Source organism: Myotis davidii, unplaced genomic scaffold (genome assembly GCF_000327345.1).
Source record: "Myotis davidii unplaced genomic scaffold, ASM32734v1 scaffold840, whole genome shotgun sequence".
NCBI lineage: Eukaryota > Metazoa > Chordata > Mammalia > Chiroptera > Vespertilionidae > Myotis > Myotis davidii.
This window is the reverse complement of record NW_006291973.1, coordinates 126,356-148,676: the sequence shown is the minus strand read 5'-3', so window position 1 is coordinate 148,676 and position 22,321 is coordinate 126,356. Positions and strand designations below refer to the sequence as shown.

General features: G+C 36.7%; 1 protein-coding gene across 4 annotated transcripts in view; it reads right to left on the bottom strand.

Annotated features, from left to right (window-relative positions):
* Nucleotides 1–22,321, bottom strand: part of PSPC1 (paraspeckle component 1) — a 125,421-nt gene that overhangs the window by 67,229 nt on the left and 35,871 nt on the right. For all 4 annotated transcript variants that reach the window (XR_001514113.1, XR_001514112.1, XM_006765330.2 and 1 more), the window contains exons 5-6: nt 20,598–20,682; nt 9,265–9,370 (exon numbers count right to left, since the gene is read on the bottom strand). Coding sequence is in view for 2 of the 4 variants with exons in the window: in XM_006765330.2 (XP_006765393.1) it covers nt 9,265–9,370; nt 20,598–20,682 (191 nt within the window). In the remaining 2 variants the exon portion in view is untranslated. The remainder of the gene's footprint in view (nt 1–9,264; nt 9,371–20,597; nt 20,683–22,321) is intronic.

Sequence of the window (22,321 nt, the reverse complement as noted above, 5' to 3'; positions counted from 1 at the left end):
GGGTTTTCAAAATGCTGACACGCCGAGCTCAAAAGGTTCGCCATCACTGACCTACTGTACAGTAATTTTTAATTATTTAAGCAGTAGTTAAGTTACTTTAGAGATACTTACAACCAGAAGAAGAATTTAAAACGTAGTATACAATATATGCAGGATATCATAAGACAAAGAGGCAAACTTACCCATGTACTTTTAATTAATTGAAATCTTAAGCAGAAGCAAATACATTTCATCAGCAGAGCATGCTTACAAACCCAAATTCCTACTCCCTGCATCACTAATAATTTAGTTAATAACTACACATGGACACTGACATTCATATTTTCTTGTTAGATCCAGTATAAATTTCTGCCATTTCAAGTGATACTGCCAGAGCTTACTGCTTCTATATGAAGTACAGAAGATACTAGATACTGATTGGCCTACAAAATTTTTGTTTATATAATCACCTTGTGAAATTTATATAAGAAATGTAAAGAGGCTCTAAATATTATATCAAGAAGTCACAAGGCAGAAGGAACAGGTGAAATTAAATGTTTTGTTATTAATTCAAACTATTTAATAATTAAAATTCTTATTCATATTACATATACTAGATATTATAAAAATGTGTTTGCTTCAGTTGAAAACTACTATTTGACAATCTTGACTCTCCTCTTCTCTGACCCTCAAAAAAGGTAATGTCACTAAAAGATCTTATCATTTTGAACCAAGTAAGATTAGAACTTACCATTTCAAATGAAGATATGGGCTATACCTACAACACAGTGGAATAATAAACCAATCATGCCATTTACAAACAAAAAATAAACCCAAAATAATTTTGACAACAGTGGTGAAAATGCTCAACACACCAGACATTTCCTAATAGAGAACCTGTAAATTCTCCAAACTTAACTATATATCTCTCTACAGAGGTATCCACACCTAAAATACTCTGAAATCCCCTCTGTATCTACTGTTCTAAATGGAAACCTCCAAGTCTTCCTGTAAGTCTAATGCTCTGAAGGGATAATCAATTGGAAACAGCATATTGACATATTAGGTGTGCTGAAAACCAAGTACACAAAAATTGTGGTCATTTAACTGTTTAAAATTCACTCTTCATTATGTTATTCCATTATGAAGTCTAGAAAAATAGTGGTGGCTCAATGCCACCTATTTTTCAAAAATACTGATGTTAACATCCATAAGTGAGTATGGTAGCCCATACAAAACACTGAAAACCATGTGATTGAGCTGCACTGGCATTTGAAACATCACACACTGATATCAAGACACCAACCCCAGCTGGTGGCTCAGTTGGTTGGAGTATCATCCCATAAAACAATAAAGTTACAGGTTCAATTCCCAATCATAGCACATACCGGAGGCAACCAATCGATGTTTCTTTTTCATATTGATGTTTCTCTTTCTCTCTCTCCCTTCCTATCTCTCTAAAACCAATAAACATATCCTTGGGTAAGGATTTTTTTAAAAAATCAGACATCAAACAACTACTTAATTCTCCCAGCTCACATCTATGTGACAACAATATGAAAAAGTCTCCTAACCTGAAAAAATTTAGAGTTCAATTAGTGGACAGCAAAGTCAGAAAATAGTTAGAAAGCAAGGTGACAGGTAATAGAAACCATATTAAAAATGATAAAGGACCACAGCTGGGTTGAGTAGTCAGAGGAGGTTATGTATGCACCGAGTATATACTTTTCCTCCAGGAGTAAAAAAGATATATGAAATTTTTTCCTGATCATAAGCCTCTCTGAAACTCTAATGGAAAGTAAGACAGAAAGGAGTATCTGAATCATCTAATATGACATAGAAATAATTTAATTCAATAAAGTGTCCTCTGATAGTGTATATGCAGGGTGTAAAGGACTCAGCAATCGTTTTCATCTGGACTTATTTAGAAAACCTTTAAAAAGATATTAAAAACACACACCACTATAACCATAACAGTACCCATATTCACTTCTCCCAGTTTGAAATTTTTTGTTGCTCCTACATATGATGGGATATTATTAAAATTATTAAATAATCCTTTTGAGAAGTAATCAAAGATTTCAAGTTTACTTAAATTAACATATATCTTCAACCCAAATACCCCAAATTGTAAAAATCCTAGAGATCACTTCCAAGAGTATATGTAACCATTATAAACATCTATCTTTGTTTTTGTGACTATAAAAGTTTAAGTCAAGTTCCTATAACGTAGCATCCCAAATATGCAGTTCTTAGTTCACTGTAGGAAATGAATTCAATTTTTTAATGAATAACTTTTTAAAAATTGATCATAAGTAGAGTATTATATTTTAGACCACTGCAATATAACTATTACTATCCAATTTGCTTTTCACCATCATGTCCAAACCATTGAAAATAGGCTGCCATTATACCAAAGCAGGTCACATCTAAATGTAACACCAAACCCTAGAGGAAATAGTTCTTCAGCGATTTCCATAGAATAATGGAGAGCCTATAAAAATTCTTGTGAAACATTCAATTACTTGAAAGCTTAAGATGTTTAGACTTCCAAAAAACCAATATTCTACTGCAATACAATCAAATCTCTTGAGGGGGAACATTAAAAAAAGAGGAGTGATAGCCATGTGGAAACCACAAAATGGCAACTTCTTCTCCCGTCCTCAAAAATTCACAAATCTTTTCAGAAAAATGTATTTGTACCTACTCAATAGGGATCAGCTCTCTCTGCTAGCACTTAGTAATACAATTTTATTATTGGCTGACATGTCTGTTTTGAGTTTTGTACATGGCACATCAGGGGAATTTCAGTTATAATTAAACCAAGGGTTAATAAGAGACAGAATACCCACTCAAGAAGTAGAAAAAAGAGACTGACATAAAGTAGTGGCTGACTAAACAACAGGCTAAATATGGCAATACTGATCAAGAGGAAATAACATCTGATCAAGAACAATGCACCCTGGGCAGGTTGCTCAGTCGGTTAGAGCGCTGTCCCATGCAGGGCTTGAGTCCCAATCAGGGCACATACCTAGATTGCAGGTTAGATCCCGGGTCCGGGCTTGCACAGGAGGCAACCAATTGATGTTTATCTTTTCACATCAATGTTTCTTTCTACGCAATAAAAACATCCTCAGGTGAGGATTAAAAAAAACACACCACAAACAAAAACAATGTTTTATGCCTCTACTAACTGGAAAAAAAAAAGGATAAAAACCCCATCAGCTGTAGTGCAGCAATGCTTTATCAGTTCTTCCCATAAATTTACTCTGACTTATATAACCATGACTATCAATGAACCTTCTGGCACTAATTTGGATTCTTCAAGAACTTTGGGTCTAAGATATGAGGTGCTCTGCTCAATAAGCCTTCTAAATACACTGGAAAAGAATATATAAATTAATAAATTTCCATTTCAATTCACAAACTTTTCTGGTTAAGGTTCAGATAGTAAAATATTTCAGGATTTGCAGGTCAGAGTCTTGATATAGTTTCATACGGTTGTGTCTCAACTAGACAATTCTCTGCGACATTGAGGCAAAGCAGTCATAAACAAAATATAAACAAGGCTGTGTTCCAATAAAACTGTTCCATAAACAGACAGTGTTCAAATTTGGCCTGAAACCAAAACACAAATAAATTTATAGGTTGGAGACCTAAGAACCCATATTTTTAAAAAGCTCCCTGTGTATGTATTATTTGAAAAACACTGCCATGGAAGAGACATTATACCTTTAGCCTCTTGGTCACATCTCCTCAATGCTTTTGATCTCACTATTTAATAATCCCTGGAGCTATAATGGAATAGCCACTGACAAAGGAACATGATTGGGTCAAATTATTGCCATAGCATATAATATACATTCATTTTCAGGTTTATTGTGCACATTTGTTCATATATTATGCACATATTCCCACTTATTCAAATAGGAATAAAAACTCTTCAATATCAAGTCACATATATATTTTGAAACAAATATGAAGACCTATTCTTCAATAAAAACCAAACATAAATATCAAATCAGAGGACACTTTTAACGAATTAGCACCCAATTTTCCTAAACAAAGTATTTTAAAACTACTATAGCTAGAATGACATTTAGAAATCTTATAAGATTACCATTTTCCCAAGAAAACAAAGTTTATTCTAGAAACTGCATTCTTTAAAAATATAATGAAAATGTCCCCTTTACTCCAACCCAGATTAAATCCACAAATAAAGGCTGGGATAATGCAGTATATCAATGTTTACACTAATTTAATCAACAGTAAGTGAAGCAAACTAACACAAACACGATCACAAGACAATCTCATAAATTCTTATTGTTAATAGAATAACCTCTTGTGATGTGTCCAAAAGCTATAAAACTGTGCTAAGTAGAAAACTGGAACCTCATAAATAGTATCTAAAATATGGTTCAAATACATTCTACCCTACAATAAAGATAAAAAGTAAATGTAATGAAGGCATAGCATAAAAATATATGCATTGTTATGGTAGTCAAAATACATTATGCTACAGGAGTGAAAAATAACATGTTTAATTTATAATTACTAGAGCTTTTATCATAAAGCTTGACTATCTTTAAGGAGAAATAAGATATGAAATAAAAATGACAACATCTAAGTGAGAAGTACTGACATAGCCTTGAAACTCTGAAAAATATATTCACATGTACACTATAAAATCATGATAAAGTTAAAAGCTAACAAAAAAAAAAAGCATGACCAAGCATGATAGATGTTTTCTCTCATCTTTTGTTCCATTTTTAAAAAGTATTATTAAAAAGACACAAAATATGAAAGTATTTATTTTATACTTCAAAGCCCATACTATTAGTTGTTCCGGAATACTTTTAAGAGAAAAATTAGGAAGAAATCAGAGGTGGCATCTTAAAACAAGTAAATCTACTTTACTCTTTACTCTTATTATGTGGGCAAGCTGAACACTTACCATTTCATTCCTTTAAACTGAACAGTGAAAAAGAGAAAGCACATAAGAAGGCCTAATTTTCAAGGCTTTTAAGAACAAAAACAAACATTAAAATTATTTAACAATTTTTCCAAAGACAGTTTTCAAAGTAAATGTAAAATAACTGAAACAATTGCCTCAATGTTTTCTCCATTAACATAAAGAGTCAAGACCTATAGAGCTTTTGCTAATATTTATTTAGTGCTTGAATAGTGTACATTAACAAGTATCAGGAAGCTAGGAATTAAACAAAATTGACAACAATTGTGTCTGCTCATAATTTCTAATCTGAGAGATCTAAAAATAGAACAAAGATTATCTTCATGCAAAGATTTAATTCATTGTTACATACTATTTTAAATATGGTTCCTCTTCAAAAAAATTAACAACTTAGTAAACTTTGAGGGCTAACATGAGTACTAATTTAAAAAAACAACAACACAACACTCCTGCCCAGGGAGTTAAGGGGTTAAAGAGTAAAAGTATTTTGGGTTTTGTGGTCACACATACTCTCTAATATTCCTTTTCCCCACCATTCATCAATCCCTTAAAAATGTAAACACTATTCTTAGCTCTGCAGTAGGATGGATCAGTAAATAATCTATCAATTGCCAACATTTGAAAAATAGATTATTTACATGAGGTGGATTTATATTTAACTTATTTATTCACAAAATTCATTAAATATTTATAAACTTTAGCCCACCACTAAAATGCATTTTAGGCCCTGGCCAGCTAGCTCAGTTGGTTAAAGCATTGTTGTGGGTTCGATCCCTGGCCAAAGAACATGTAAGAAACAACCAATGAATGCAACAAATTAGTAAAAACCAATTTTTAAAAAAATATAATAAAATAAAATGCATAGTAAACATAAAAATGTTTTTAAATTAAAAATAAGGCTACGTAATAATTCAGTGTTAAATTGTAGCAACATTTCCAAGTAGTTTTTTAATAGAAAAATAAAATTAAAAAGATCTGTCCATTAAACATACTTATAGTAAATGACAATGAGCATATTAAAACACTGGTGTTTTATAAACTGTGAAAAGAGTTCAAATAGTCAGCAATGAGGTTTGTGATGGTGAACTTAATCAAGTTTAACAGCAGGATACTAGTATGTTTTAATCATTTCCTTTTACAAACTTAAATGATTTATGTATATCACATTATCACAAACTAGGACCCAGTCCATGAAAATTCATGCACTGGAGGTGGGGGGAATCCCTCAGCCCGGCCTGCCCCCTCTCACAGTCCGGGAACCCTCAGGGGCGGGAGGTGACCTGGCGATCAGGGGAAGGCGACACCCCCATCACACCTCTGCTGCTGCCATTGCTGGCAGCGTAAGCCTCGGGCGGCCCTGGGCGACTGGGGGACTGAGGGGACTGGGGGAATCTGGATGCAGGTGCCAAGAGCGGCACTGGGCATCGCCATCTTGTGTGCTGTGGGTGCTGCCATCTTTGAGGGCAGGGCAGTCAATTACCATATTCCCTCCTTACTGGCTGTGGATGCCGCCATCTTTGCTATAGCTGAGGGTCAATTAGCATAGTCCCTCTGTATTAGATAGGATAGCTACATGTTTTCTCCAAGGATGTAAAATTTATGCCAGGAAAATATTAAGAATGTTAATTCCACCAAGCACTTTAGTAAAAGAAATGTTCAGATACATAAAAAGACTAGGAAGAATTTCCTAATCCTCAGTGGAATGAAATAAAATTTTCCTAATACACTGACTCTATTTGAAAAGAAAAACACTAGCAACTACTTTTCAAAATATGGGCCTGAAAATTTAAATTCTACATTCTTTTATAACATCAGAAAATATACTCACATTGATAAATCCAACAGGTTTATAGTCAAATATAACAATCAAAGAAATCTAAAACAATTTAAAATATGCACTCAAAGAGAAAAATAGAATTGCAAAGTGTTAGAAATTACTCAAAAACTATTTACAATGCTTAAAAAAACTTACTCTTCTAATTTTGTGATGAATTTAAAAATAAATTAAACCTTTGATACATCTTAGAGATTTTTTTTTTATCCTTGGATAAATATTATTTTACTGATTTGAGAGAGAGGAAGGGAGAGGGAGAGGGAGAAACATCGATCGGTTGCTTCCCATACATTCCGTGACTGGGGATCAAACTTCCCAATACAATTATGTGCCCTGAGCAGGAATCGAACCAGTAAACATTTGGTGAACAGGATGATGCTCAAACAACTGAGTCACTCCAGCTGAGCTTATATGACTTATAAATAAAAACTTTTTAAATTGAATTTAAATGATGCATAATTTTCAAATAATATTTACTTAATGGGAGTGAAGACAAATATTTCTTAATATTATACAAGTCAGAACTTATTTTACAGTGTGAACATTCTTTCAAATAAGAAAGTTGAAAAATGTTCTAGGGATAGACCTGGCAGGTATGGCTCAGTTAAGCATCATCCTATGCATCAGGTCACTGGTTCAATTCCCAGTCAGGGCACACACACACAAGTAGCTGCTGGTTTGATCGCCAGGAGGGATGAATATGGGAGGCAAGCAATCAATGATTCTTTCTCAAATCAATGATTCTCTCTCACTCAAGTCAATAAAATAAAAACATTAAAAAAATAAAAAATAAAAATGTTCTGGGGTCAGAAAAACAGGAACAAAGGAGGTCAGAAAAAAGGGCAACAATGACTTGAATACGTTTAGCTTCAAAAACTTATTAAAGAACCATGGCTTTTAAACAGCTAGAGAAAAAAAAATTGTGAATATTTTTCAGAATGAATTAAGCTGGCATTCAAATAATGTAAACAATAAGATTCTGTTATTTATCATTAAGAACTTGTGAATTTTAACACAGTTGAGGTATCCTAATTTGCCCTAGCATTTTGCCTCCCCAAAAGAACCACTCTAGTCAGATTATCTCTTTGGAATTAACTCCACTTTATAAGAAATTCAGAAAAAAAGAAACTTGTTAAAAACACTGCAATAAAACATTCAACAAAATTCACGATAGGAGATAATGCATACAATAACACTTGGAAAAAAAATGCCTCGGCCGAATGGCTCTGTTGGCTGGGACGTAGTCCCATACACCCAAAAGGTCGCAGACTTCATTTCGAACAGGGCACATACCTAGAACTTGAGTTCAATCCCCCGTAGGGGTACATAAGAGAGGCGACTGATGTTTCTCTCTCTCTCTCAAATCAATAAATATATCCTCCAGTGAGGACTAAAACAAATAAAAAGGAAAAACATAAAAACAAGAGAAAAACATATGAACTAAAATGATGTAATTTATCAAACAATTTAAAAAAACCAATTGTCTAAAAAAAACAAAAACAAAAATCTTAAAGACCTGAGCAAATTTAGACATTTATTAGTTAATATTAAAGAATTGACAATTTTTTGCCCTACCAGTGTGGTTCAGCAATTGAGCATAGACCCATAAAACAAGAGGTCACAGGCTTGATTCCTGGTCAGGGCACATGCCAAGTTTGAGGGCTCAATCCCCAGTAGGGGGTGTGCATGAGACAGCCGGATCAATGATGTCTCTTTCATCAATGTTTCTCTCTCTATCCCTCTCTCTTCCTCTCTCTCTCAAAATTCAATAAAAACATTTTTTAAAAAAGAATCAACAATTATTAAGACATAACGATATTTTCAAACAGAGTCCTGCCCTGGCCAGGTGTGGCTCAGTGGTCATCTGCGAGGTTCAATGCCCAGCCAGGGCCCATACTGGAGACAACCAATTTATTTTTCTCTCTTTCTAAAAATAAATGAAAATATATCTTCAAGTCCTTATCATTTCAAAATATATATTAAAATATGGATGAGTAAAATCATTTGAAGTTGGGAATTTTATACAAAATAATGGCTGAAAGTGGGTATACTTGAAGATGAAGAAAAAGATCAGCCAGCTGTTGGTAACTATTATGTTTGGGTGATGAACACATGCGAATCTACTTTTACAATATCTAAAATCTTCCAAAGTAAAGAATTTTTATTATCATTAAATAATGAAAATCAGTCAAGTGGAGATGGATTTATAAAGACTTCTAATTTAGTAACATATATTTTTAAAAAATAAGGTAAACTGAAGAAAAATTAACATATTTCATAAAACATGAATACCTTCAGAAACTAATTTTAATTTCCTACCTGAAAGAGGTTTAAAAAAATCATTTAACACACAAAAGCATGACAAATTTAGAAAGATTAGAAAATATATTAATATATAAAGCAATACCTAAAGAATTCTCAACATACATAATCCACCTGACAACAAAAAATACTTTTAATTAACTAGTATTTTACTTACATTTTCCATATAATTTGGCTTAAAGCCCTCTTGCTGTCGCCTCAGTTCCTCCTGTTCTCTGTGTCGAATCATTTCTTCCTCACGACGACGATGCTCTTCTTCATGTCTAAAAGATATTTAAATAAAAACTTCAGCATGATTGCTTTGTAAGCCATAATCAGGTATTTTATTTCAGGTTTAAAAAAACCATTTATGCAAAATACACTGTCAAATTTATCAAAACAATGAATGGTTTAGCAGATTTACCTTCCCTCTATTTTGCTCTAAATCTTTAATAAATCAAATAAACCAAAATTATAAAGTAACTTAATTAGAATAATTCCAAAAGGTAACAACATATAACCAGTAACGTTAAATGCTTACAGTAAAAAAAAATTCAGAGTCCAAATACTCAAATATGTACTATACTGCTGTTTAAAAAGAAAAGCCTGGGATCAATTACTGCCATAGCAACGTTCCCACAGACACTCAGAATCTATCCCTATGTAAGCCAGTGCAAAGAACTGTACTGCCCCTAGGCAAAATTTCTATTACATATAGAAGGAGGTCTTAAACTCTCCCATCCCCATGTCAACAAACCACTGAGAAATTCTAGTGTAGCAAGGGACAGCCCACACCAGTTTTTGTAAATTAAGTTTCATAGAACAAGAATTTACTGTCTATGGCTACCTCAGGATAAGTAGCAAGACAGACCATATGACCTGCAAGGCCTAAAATTGTACTTGCTATCTATCCCTTTTCCCAAAAATGTTTGTCAGCCTCTGTCCTACAAGTATATTGAAGCATTAAGGGGAAAGTAAAAATAAAACCACATATATGTGCAGGATTACTATTAAATTAGTAATCCTATCCTATATAATAAAAGGCAAATATGCAAATAGACCAAAAGGCAGAACGAGCAAACTGGTCGCTATAATGTGCACTGACCACCGGGGGGCACACATGGAACATGGCAGGCGTGGGCAGCAGAGTGCGGAATGTGGCAGGCATTGGCCACGGCGGGATGGTGGAGTGAGTGAACAAGGCAAGATGCCAGTTGCTGCTGAAACCGGTTTGGCTAGGTGGATAGAGAGTCGGCCTGCAGACTGAAAGGTCCCAGGTTTGATTTCGGTCAAGGGCATGTACCTTGGTTGCGGGCACATCCCCAGTAGGAAATGTGCAGGAGGCAGCTGATCGATGTTTCTCTCTCACTGATGTTTCTAATTCTCTATCTCTGTCCCTTCCTCTCTGTAAAAAATCAATAAAATTTATTTAAAAAAAAAAGATGCCAGTTGCTGTCATCAGGGCAAGCCTCTGGTGGTTACTGAAAATTATTTGCTCCCATACGCCGCACTCCCACCAGCACCAGTCCCGCTGGCACCTACTGCCAGCGCCAGAGCCACTGCTTGCACCCGCTGCCAGTGCCCAGTGGCAGTCCCAAATGACCGAGGGCTTCTCCACCTCCCCCTACTCCTCAGGGGCAATCGAGGAAGCAGCTGCCACTGGCACCCACTGACGCTACTGGCCCGAATTGCTCCACACCATCAGCAGGTGCAACCAGGGCCAGTGCCGACAGCTCATGGGAGCGACAATGGCAGGAGCGGGGCTGCCGGCAGACAGGGGCTGCTGCAGGAGGGGTTGGGTGGGGGTGCAGAGGATGGTTCAAGACCCGCCCCGTGGCCACGGCAGCCTTGCAGCCCAGTTCTTTCAAGGTGCATTAATTTGTGCCCCTAACACACACACACACACACACAAAATAGAAGCCTAAGTGACCTTTACGGCATAACGACCAGAACGACTGGTCGCGATGATACACACTGGCCACCAGGGGGCAGACACTCAATGCAAAAGCTGCCCACTGGTGGTCAGTGTGCTCCCACAGGGGGAGGGCTGCTCAGCCAGAAGCCGGGTTCACGACTGGTGAGTGCAGCAGCGGTGGTAGGAGCCTCTCCTGCCTCCGCGGCAGCACTAAAGAGCAGCGAGCCGAGCAGTAAGGAGCAGCAAGCAGTAAGGAACAAGGGATCCCAGACTGCAAAAGGGCACAGGCCGGGCTGAGGGACGACTCCCCTCCCCCCCGTGCAGGAATTTCGTGCACCCGGCCTCTAGAGTGAGTGAGTGTGAGTGTGAGTGTGAGTGTGTGTGTGTGTGTGTGTGTGTGTATGCCTAAGCAACCGATCAATAGGTCACTATGACGTTCACTGACCACCAGGGGGAAGATGCTCAATGCAGGAACTGCCCCCTGGTCAGTGTGCTCCCACAAGGGGATCACCGCTCAGCTGACCACCAGGTGCCCAATGCCGGGCTCACGGCTCGTGAGCGCAGCTGCGGCGGCACAGCCCTTTCCCATCTCCGCAGCAATGATATACCAAGTGGCAGTGGAGGCAGGTAGAGTGTGACTGGGATGAGCAGGATCAGTGTGGAGCCCAGCCCAGGCTCCTCCCCAGCCGCATGCCGCTTCATGCCAGGCTGAGGGACCCCACTGATGCACGAATCTGTGTGCGGGGCCTCTAGTTAGTTATAATATGACTAGAGGCTCAGTGCACAAAATTTATGCGGGGGGGGGGGTCCCCACTTAGCCCTCCTGGGCCCTCTCGCAGACCGGGAGCCCTTGGGGAGATATCCGACGGCTTCGGCCCACTCCCATTGCACATCCTTAGCACTTCCGCCACGCCACTGCGCTGCCCCTGTGGGAGCACACTGACCACCACAGGGCAGCTCCTGCGTTAAATATCTGCGCCCTGGTGGTCAGTGCAAGTCATAGCAACCGGCTGTTCTACCATTCGGTTGATTAGACCATTAGCCTTTTATTATATAGGATTAAGATAAAATCCTACAAAGTAATAGTAAAGTAATAGACTCATATTACATTGACATTTACATCAAACTAAATACAGATACCCTCCACCTAAAAACAAAAAATACATATATATTTTTAATTTCAGAGAGAAAGAAAGAAGGAGAAAGAAATAGAAACATCAATGATGAGAGAGAATCATTGATCTACTGCCTCCTGCATAGGCTGCAACCCAGGTATCTGCCCTGACTGGGAATCGAAATGTGACCTCCTGGTTCCTAGATCGACACTAAACCACTGAGCAACACTGGCCAAGCTAAAAAAGTAATTTAAATACTAAAGACTAGTCTAGCTGGTATGGGTCAGTAGGTTGAGGGTCATCCCATGCACCACCAGACTGCCAGTCAGAACTGAAGAGTCCCAGGTTCGATTCCAGTCAAGGGCATGTACCTGGGTTGCGGGCACATCCCCAGTGGGGGGTGTGCAGCAGGCAGCTGATTGATGTTTCTAACTCTCCCTCCCTCTCCCTTCCTCTCTCTATAAAAAAGTAATTAAAAAACACATTTTTTTAAAAAATAGTAAAGACTATATTAACACTGATGTCCCCTAAGTAGGTCTAATTTTTCAGGTTACTCTTTTATTTTTTAAATGTTTTTATTGATTTTAGACAGATGGAGAGAAATAGAAACATCAACTACCTGCATCCTGCAAACCCCCTACTGGGGATTGAGCCCCCAACTTGGGCACGCATCCTGACCGGGAATTAACATCGCAACCTCTCAGTGCACTAGACAACACTCAACCAAGTGAGCCACACCAACCAGGGCTCGAGGTTACTCTTATAAGCACCTTTCTACACTGACTGTAATATTCAAAATGCAAGAAATTTAGTTGTTGTTTGTTGTACAAGTCAAAGATCTAAAAGAAATGGTGAAATCTTCCACAATTGGCAGAAAAAAATGGCTGTTAGGACTTCATGTCAGATCACATGCAAGTAACAAGACAATGTTCATTAAGGGATTTCAAGCAAAATCTGAATTATTTTGAGAATAATGTTCCCTATATAAAACTCTACTGAAGTAAATTAAATATTCCAGTAAATTGGCTAATCCATTTCTTGGACATTAACACACTCATAAATTTTACTGTTAAGCCCTAACCGGTTTGGCTCAGTGGATAGAGCATCAGCCTGTGGACTCAAGGGTCCCAGGTTCGATTCCGGTCAAGGGCATGTACCTTGGTTGTGGGCACATCCCCATTAGGGAGTGTGCAGGAGGCAGCTGATCGATGTTTCTCTCTCTTCGATGTTTCTAACTCTCTATCCCTCTCCCTTCCTCTCTGTAAAAAATCAATAAAATGTATTTTTAAAAAAATTTACTGTTAAGAAAATACTTTCAAATACCACATGATCTTGCTTATATGTGGAATCTAAAGAACAAAATAAATGAAAAAAATTGAAACAGGTTCATAAATACAAACAACAACAGACAAAGGGGAAGTGGGATGGAGGGCTGGGTAAAAAGAAGTGAAGTAATGAATTAAGAACTACAAATTGGTAGTTACAAAACAGTGACGGAGATGTGAAATATAGATAGAAAATATAGTAAATAATATTGTAATAACTATGTATAGTGCCAGGTGGGTACTAAAAATACTGAGATCACTATGTAAAGTATGACTGTCTAACCATTATGCTGTACAACAGAAATATAAAACATTGCTGAAAGTAAACTATAATTGAAAAATAAAATTTAAAAAAAGAAAATAGCTTTGTGTTCATATACTGCTGACAATGTACATAAGTACAGATAAAATTTCCCCTATTCAACAATTTTCAGGCCACATGTGTTCTAAACTGAGTTTTTCCGATTTTGAAAAGGATTAATATATTATTATTATAGCCCCAGTGGAATCTGAGATAAGATCTAATAATCAACCATATCATTATTTCTGCAGTAAAATGAAAATTCACATTCTGTGGACATAGAAAAGGTTGGGCAGGCCCTAGCTGGCTTGTCTCAGTGGATAGAGCATTGGCCTGCAGAGCAAAGGGTCCCAGCTCGATTCAGGTCAAGGGCACATAAGTGGGACCTGGTTGAGGCTGGTACAGGAGGCGACCAATCGGTGTTTTTTTTCTCACATCAGTATTTCTCTGTCTTTCCCTCTCTCTTACACTCTCTCAAAAAAAAAAAAAAAAATCAATGGAAAAATATCCTTGGGTAAGGATTTAAAAAAAGAAAAGCTTGGACATTACTAAAATCATAAGTGCAGGTCAGGTTTTTTCCATACAATAGACAGATCCTATCACATGATGTTAGATGAAAAGGCTTCACACACACACACACACACACACACTGTGGCAAAGGTTGCAAACACAATCTATATATATAGGGCCAATATGCTAAATATCCTTCCCTCTGTCCGGGTAATGACGTCACATAGCAATGAACGGCTTCCTATCCTTAGCGACAACTAGCCTCCTTGCAGTTTCTGCAGCCCAGGAATATGATTTGCTTTACAGCCACGTGGAAAACACTTCGTACTGTAATCAAATGTCTGTGAAGCGTTTTCCTGTGCCTCATCTCATTTGATCCTCACAGAAGACCTGGAGTAGGTAGATAAGGGACTCGATGGAATCCTATTTTCTTTTCATTAGCCGGAAAACGGAAATTTAGAAAGCTCAGAAACTTGACCCAACTGAAAAGAAGAAATGATGGCCCTTGAAAATGACTTCAGAATATAGTCAAACACTGCTGCAATTAAGTATTTCACCGTTTGTTCTCCCTGCATGATCTACAATAATGATCTGCTTCGTGTTGATATTTACTGCTGTGTTGCTGACAATTACCTGAAAGAGAAATTGAGGGGCTTCACTTGGCTGGAAAATGTTTAGCTAAATCAGAAAGCAGGACTAATTAATTAGCAAGTTTGTTCTATATCTATAAAAGGCTAAGTTGACTAGCACATGCATGATACAGATAAAGCTCTTGCAGGCGCCAATCACACATGTGTGTTTCCAACTGTCATTGTCTATCATGAAATTTGGTTGACACTTCTATTATAGAGAAAGGGCGAATAGTGATATTAAAATATTTCTTCTAAGTAATTTCCTTTTGATATGCATGAATTTGTGCACTGGGCCACTAGTCAATTATAAATGGGGGACAACTATGGTTCCCCAATGCCAAGAACACAATTGTTAAAAGAGGTAAATTTGCATTTATAGACATGAGTGAATGACTAAGGTATTGTCAGAAAAATAAGCAAGAACAACACTCCTAATTATTATTGTTGTTAATCTTCACCTGAGATATTTTTCAATTGATTTGTAGAGACAGTGGGAGGAAGGGGGTGGGAGGAAAGGACAGAGAGAGAGACAGAGACAGGAAGAGAGAGAGAGAGAGAGAGAGAGAGAGAGAGAGAGAGAGAGAGACACATCCAAGTTAGAGAGATAGATCGATTGGTTGCCTCTGGCACGTGTGTTAACCAGGGCCAGGGATCAAGCCTGCAACCGAGGTATGTGCCCTTGACCAGAATCAAACCTGGGACCCTTTAGTCCTCGGTTTGATTGATGCTCTATCCATTGAGCAAAACCGGCTAGGACTAGAATAGTACTCCTCTTCCTGTTTTTTTTCTTTTTAATATATTTTTATTGATTTCAGAGAGGGAGGCATAGGAAAAGACAGAAACATAAATGAAAGAAAATTAGCTGCCTCCTGCACCCCCCCCCCCCCCACTAGGGATGAAGCCCACAACCCGGACACATGCCCTGACCAGGATTCAAAGCATGACCTCTGGTTCATAGGTTGATGCTCAACCACTGAGCCACACCAATTGGGTCTATTGCTACTTTAAAAATCATTTTGTATGAGCAGAAAAGAGGGTATGAAAAAGTTTATATCCTCTGGTCAGTGTGGCTCAATTGGTTGGGCATCCTCCCATGCACTGAAAGGTTGCCAGTTTAATTCCCAGTCAGGGCACATGCCTGGGTTGTGGGCTCTAACCCTGGTAGGAGGCATGCAGGAGGCAGCAGATCAATGTTTCTCTCTCTCCCCGCTCCCTTCCTCTCTTTCTAAATAGCAATAAAAAAAATTATTTTTAAATAAGCAAACATATATATAACAGGGGAAAGAGAGACAGAAAAATACCAAATTTTTTTCTTAAGGTGTTACGTATGTGTCCTTATCCCTCCATTGCCCCTCCAGAAACATCAATTTTTGTTGTTCCACTTATTTATTTATGCATTCACTGGTTGATTCTTGTATGTGCCCTGACCGGGGATTGAACCCTCAACCTTGGTATATAGGGGTGACACTAACCAGACAGCTACCCAGCCAGGACCTAAATAACACTTCTTATATGGTAGCAGTCTGGTCAGATAAATTTCTGCAGTTTTACTGCTATTAATTATATTTGCTTTGTCTTACAAGTATTAGTAGCATGAAATTAACTTCCCAAACACAGCAATTTTTTTCCTTCCCTTGACAAATGCTACAAAACTAATGATTTTAAGAAAAGTTGTTCAGATTCTTAAATCAGTATTATCACAGTAATTTCAAAAGAAACTCCCTACCACCAAGCACAGGGTAAGCTTGTTAATACATTTGTCACTGCACTTATCTAACTAGAATGTAACCAAGCACCAAGATTATCCATCAAATTATCATCTCACTGTAAAGATTTTTTTTTTTTTTGGTTAACCCTCACCTGAGAATATTTTTTCCATTGATCCATTGATTTTTTAGAGAGAGTGGAAGGGCTGTGCAACCATAGTAGGTACCCTTAACCGGAATCTAACCCAAGACCCCTCAGTCCACAGACCACACTCTAACCACTGAACAAAAACTGGCCAGGGCTGATATAGTTTTACTATTAGTATACAATTATCTGAATTTCAGGTTGAATATGATAAGTCTTTGCATATTAAATAAGATTAATGAAAAAACCATTCAATGAAAAATAACTATATACATAGAAAACTCTTGTCAAGCAACCAATATTTCACCTATTATGAAATAACTAACCTATAAGTACTCCATACTAGGTCTGTGTACTTGACTTGCTTTTTAATGATCTGATAATTCCAATTTATATGTGCCTCCCTCCTATCTAAGTTCCAAAGCAGCAGAATTTGTCTTTTGTTCCCCACAGAACCCCCAATTCCTAGGGTACTTCCCCCCTCTTCTAATTTTAAACTTACAGAAAAGCTGCAAAAATAGTACAGAATTCCTACATATCCCTCATACAGTATTCCCTAATGCTAATATTTTACATAACCATGATACAATTGTGAAAAACAGGAATTAACATTGGTATAATACTACAGTTATACTACAGATTTTATTCAAATTTCTCCTGTTTCTCCATTAATGTCCCCTTCTTCTATTCCAAGACCCTATCGAGAAGCCCACATTGCAAATTATTTCCTCTCATTAGTCTCAGCCAGTCTGTAAAACAGTTCACTTTTTATCTTTCATAAACATGGCATTTTTAAAGAAAACTGATTATTTTGTATAATGTTCTTCAATTTGAGTTTGTTTTATGTTTTCTCATGACTAGCATGAGGTTACACATTTTTGGTAAGAAAACCACAGAAATGACACTATTCTTTTTTCTTTTAAATAATTCTTTATTGTTGAAAGTATCACATATGTCCCCTTTTTCCTCGAAATGACACTATTCTTCTAAGTGCATGATATCAAGGGGTCTTGGTGCCAACATCTTATTACAGATGACTTAAACTTTAACACTTGGTAATGGTGGTTCTGCTAAGTTTCTCCACTTTAAGCTTACTATTTTTCGATATGTACATAATACAAATTTCAGACGATGCAAATCTTGTTTCTCAAGTTCTGCATAACAGCTTTAGCACCCATCATTCGACTTTATGAGTAACAATCATCACTGCAGTATTTGTCCACTGGTGATTTTCTCATTCCTTCTGCGTTTATTAATTGGAATTTTACTGAAAAAAGGTGCCACCCATTCTCCTCCATTCATTCATTCATTCATTCATTCACTCCTATCATATGAATTCACAGATATTTATTCTACAGCTTAAAATCTAACATTATCAGACCTGGCAGGGTACCTCATTTGTTTAGAGCATCATACGGATATGCCAAGGTTCTATTTCTGGTCAGGGCACATACATGAATCAACCAATGAATACATAAATAAGTAGAAAACCAAATCGATGCTCTCTCTCGCACTCTCTCTCTCTCTCTCTTCCCCTCCCTCCCAGACTCTCCCTCAAATCAGTAAATTAAAAAAAAAAATTTTAATATAACATTACCATTTTTCCTTTGTTGTTGAAACTGTGCCAACTTTGGCCATTTGGGTCTCCTTCAATTTGGCACGTGTTCTTTTCAACATGTCCTAACTTTTTTATTCTTTTTAAAAAAAGGCTTTTTATTGATTTTTAGAGAGAAAGGGAGGGAGGGAAGGGGCAGGGAAGGGGTGAGAGAGAGAGAGAGAGAGCGAGAGAGATATTTATGTGAAAATAAATTCCATATCAAGGGCACTTATCTGGGTTGCAGGTTCAATCCCCAGCCCAATTCAGGGGCAACCAATAGATGTCTCTCTCTCCTTCCTCCCTTCCCTCTCTAATAAATCAATGAAAAAAAATATCCTCCAGTGAATATTAACCAAAAAAAAAAAAGTGTTAATGTTGCCCTGGCCAGTGTAACTCATTTGGATTGACATCGCCCAGAGCACCAACAGGTTGCTAGTTTCATTCCCAGTCAGGGCACATGCCCAGGTTGTAGACTCGGGGCTTGCAGGAGACAACCGATCGATGATTTACTCTCCCATCACATCGATGTGTCTCTCTCTAAAAACCAATAAAAAAATCTTTAAAAAAAAAATAAGGGGGCTAATGTTGCTAAGGGTGTGAAAGAAACAATGATCACAAGCAATTAAAGAGGTAAAAAAAACTGTTGACTTGGAATAAGTGACAGCATTTCAGAAATAATGAAATGTGAAAAAGCGAAGATGCCTCATATTGACCTCCTGAAAGACACCCCTGGAACCATAGTTGAAAATTATTTAAGGCTAGTAAAGGGTAGTTCAATAAATTTAAGAAAATAAGTGTTTGCTTAAAGATTAAACAGTACTTTAGACATACTGCACATAGAAACATTTAAACAGAATCATTTGGGATCTGAAACGAGTTAATACAATTTATATTATTTCTAACGGGAAAAAATGATTTTAGTTTTCGAAAATATCCCTTCTCGAACAACCTGCTGGAATAAAGGTTCCACTGTATCACTGTAAGTGAAAGCTGAATTCAGATAAGGTTTTTTGTTAAAGAAGAGGAGGATTCTTTTTCTTTGTAAAAGTAGAAGAGACTTTAACACATTCACATAAAAAAGAAAAGGAGATACAAGAGCAAGCCAGAAAAAAAGTCTCTCATGTAAGGAGTTCATGTGGTGAGTTGTATACAATAAGGACTCTGAAGCTTTAGGGAATCCCAGCAGCACTTAGAGCAGTGGTTCTCAACCTTCCTAATGCCGCAACCCTTTAATATAGTTCCTCATGTTGTGGTGACCCTCAATTTCATTGTTACAAATTGAACATAATTAAAGCATAGTGATTAATCACAAAAACAATATGTAATTATATGTGTTTTCCAATGGTCTTAGGCGACCCCTGTGAAAGGGTCGTTCGACCCCCAAAAGGGGTCACGACCCACAGGTTGAGAACCACCGACTTACAGAATTTATTAAAGCTCTGTCCCTATAGTTTATGAGGAGAGGTTTCAGATTTTCTAACCATTCCCCCAGTTAGAACACTGGTGTGGCCTGATCAAGTACTACAATTTGAGAAAAAGTAGGTTAAAGTAAAATCATAGTAGTTCCAAGATGTAAGCATATATACAAACCAGGTACAAAGTTGGGAAAAATAAACTAAAATATACTGAATACTACCTATTCCCAGACTATGAAGACACTTTATACTCATCCAAGGTTTTTTCTTTCTTCTTTATTTTTTATTTCCCATGAGCACCTTACTTCCTATATAAGAACTTACCACACTTTTATAGTACTTTCAGAAACAAATTTTAAGTTTGCTTTAACCTATCATAACTTTGTTCATAACATTTCCTAATTATTATGATTTTTAACTTTAAAGAGTAACATTTACCTCATATTTCACAATTAAATATTACAGGTACATGGAAAGGTGTTTCAGACGCACAAAGATGCATAAAGGAGTTCATATCATTGTCATACACAGGCAAAAAATTAAAACTAAGAAAATACAGTAAATCATAGTGCATTCTTACAATAAATTGTATGCAATAATGCCTAGGCCCCATATGAAAAGTCACAGTGTATGCCATCAAAGTGTCAATAACCAGCTAAAAAAATCTTAAGAATAACCAAAAAAAATACGCGACTTTGTGGAATAAATTCCTAAGTATGGTCAAAAATGGACAATTTTGTTTGTATTTTCCAACTTGTACAATTTGTTTACACTGGGAGGGTGATGTTTTATTAGTAACACATAAGAACTATGTGTATTCACACCTATGTTACAATGTATTTTTTTTTACCTCATTTGTATCTGCTTCCGTTTTTGCAGCTCTTGGTTTCTGAGTTCTTCCAGGCGTCTGAGTTCTTCTTGACGCCTCATTAAATCTATAAAATATTGATTACCCATTAATATTTTAGCTTCCCTTCTGTAATTTTTTATCAATGAGCATATAGACTCTCTATTATGGGCAATATACATAATAATTTATTCATATTCATGCAAAATTTATAGTACTTTATTCTCATTCATGTCTTTATTATATAACCTTATAATTAAAGATTATAAGCTGTGTAATTAATAAAATTAATAAACTTCCTGGGCCTGTTTCTTCATGTGTATTAAGACAATCATAAAATTCATCCTTTTCTTCAGAAATTAAAATAGGTAAGATATTTTTAACATAGGGGCTAAAAAATACTAAAAACAGAATAAATGATAGCTGTATTTCACTTACACCTTTTAAACAAATCAGAATGTTCCGTTGCAAGTGCAAAACCCAAAAAGATGCTTTGGGAGACATCAGCAGAGGGCATGTAAGAACCACACCAGACAAACAGTAGGTATAGCAGTTATACACTGCATAAAACCCAAAAAGCATCCCTCCCAACACAATTAGTGTGAAATTCCTCCTACATTAAGTCAGTGTCTTATAAAAAAGGGCAATGAGGAAAGAATTCCTGAAAGAGGAAAAAGGCTGAATGAACAAGATCATTTTAACCAAGATAAACAAAGCACTCCAATCCCACTGTCACTATACTTGCTATATCAAGAACAGGAGTTCCACAAGAATGTAAGATAACAAAAAGTGTATTTGTGTTGAGAAGTAGTGGATTAACTTTCTAAATGTAAAAATCTTTGTAATATCTTACCAAATTATGTATGCATACAAGCAAAGACTAAAAAATATCAAAATAATGAAATACTCCGAATGGCACAATTATTGGTTGCTTTTATTTTCCTTGTCTCTCATCATGATACCGGGATTTCTTTTTTTTTTTAATATTTTATTAATTTTTTACAGAGAGGAAGGGAGAGAGATAGAAAGTTAGAAACATCGATGAGAGAGAAACATCGATCAGCTGCCTCCTGCACATCTCCCACTGGGGATGTGCCTGCAACCCAGGTACATGCCCTTGACCGGAATCGAACCTGGGACCTTTCAGTCCGCAAGCCGACGCTCTATCCACTGAGCCAAACCGGTCTCAGCATGATACCGGGATTTCTAAAATAAACATAAATTATTTCAATTTTAAAATTTCGTAATAAATCACTACATTCAGAACGTACATAATATTAACAGTTCCAGTTAACTTTCTATGTGACAATAACCCTATCATCATAACCATAACAGGACTGTAATCATAGCTCTAACAAGGTAAATGTTATCATGTCATCTTATAGATTGGAAACATACTGTGTATTATGCCCTCTCTCCCCAAAAATAATTCGAATAGATTATAAATGTATTCTAAACAGGAACAAGACAGGGATGCCCTCTCAACACTCCTGTTCGACATAGTACTGGAAGTATTAGCCATTGCAATTAGACAAGAAGAAATAAAAGGCATCCAAATTGGAAAAGAACAAGTAAAACTGTCCTTATTTGCAGATGACATGATATTATACTTAAAAAACCCTAAAGACTCCATCAAAAAACTATTAGACTTAATAAAAGAATTCAGCAATGTAGCAGGATACAAAATTAACATCCAGAAATTAATGGCATTTTTATACACCAATGAT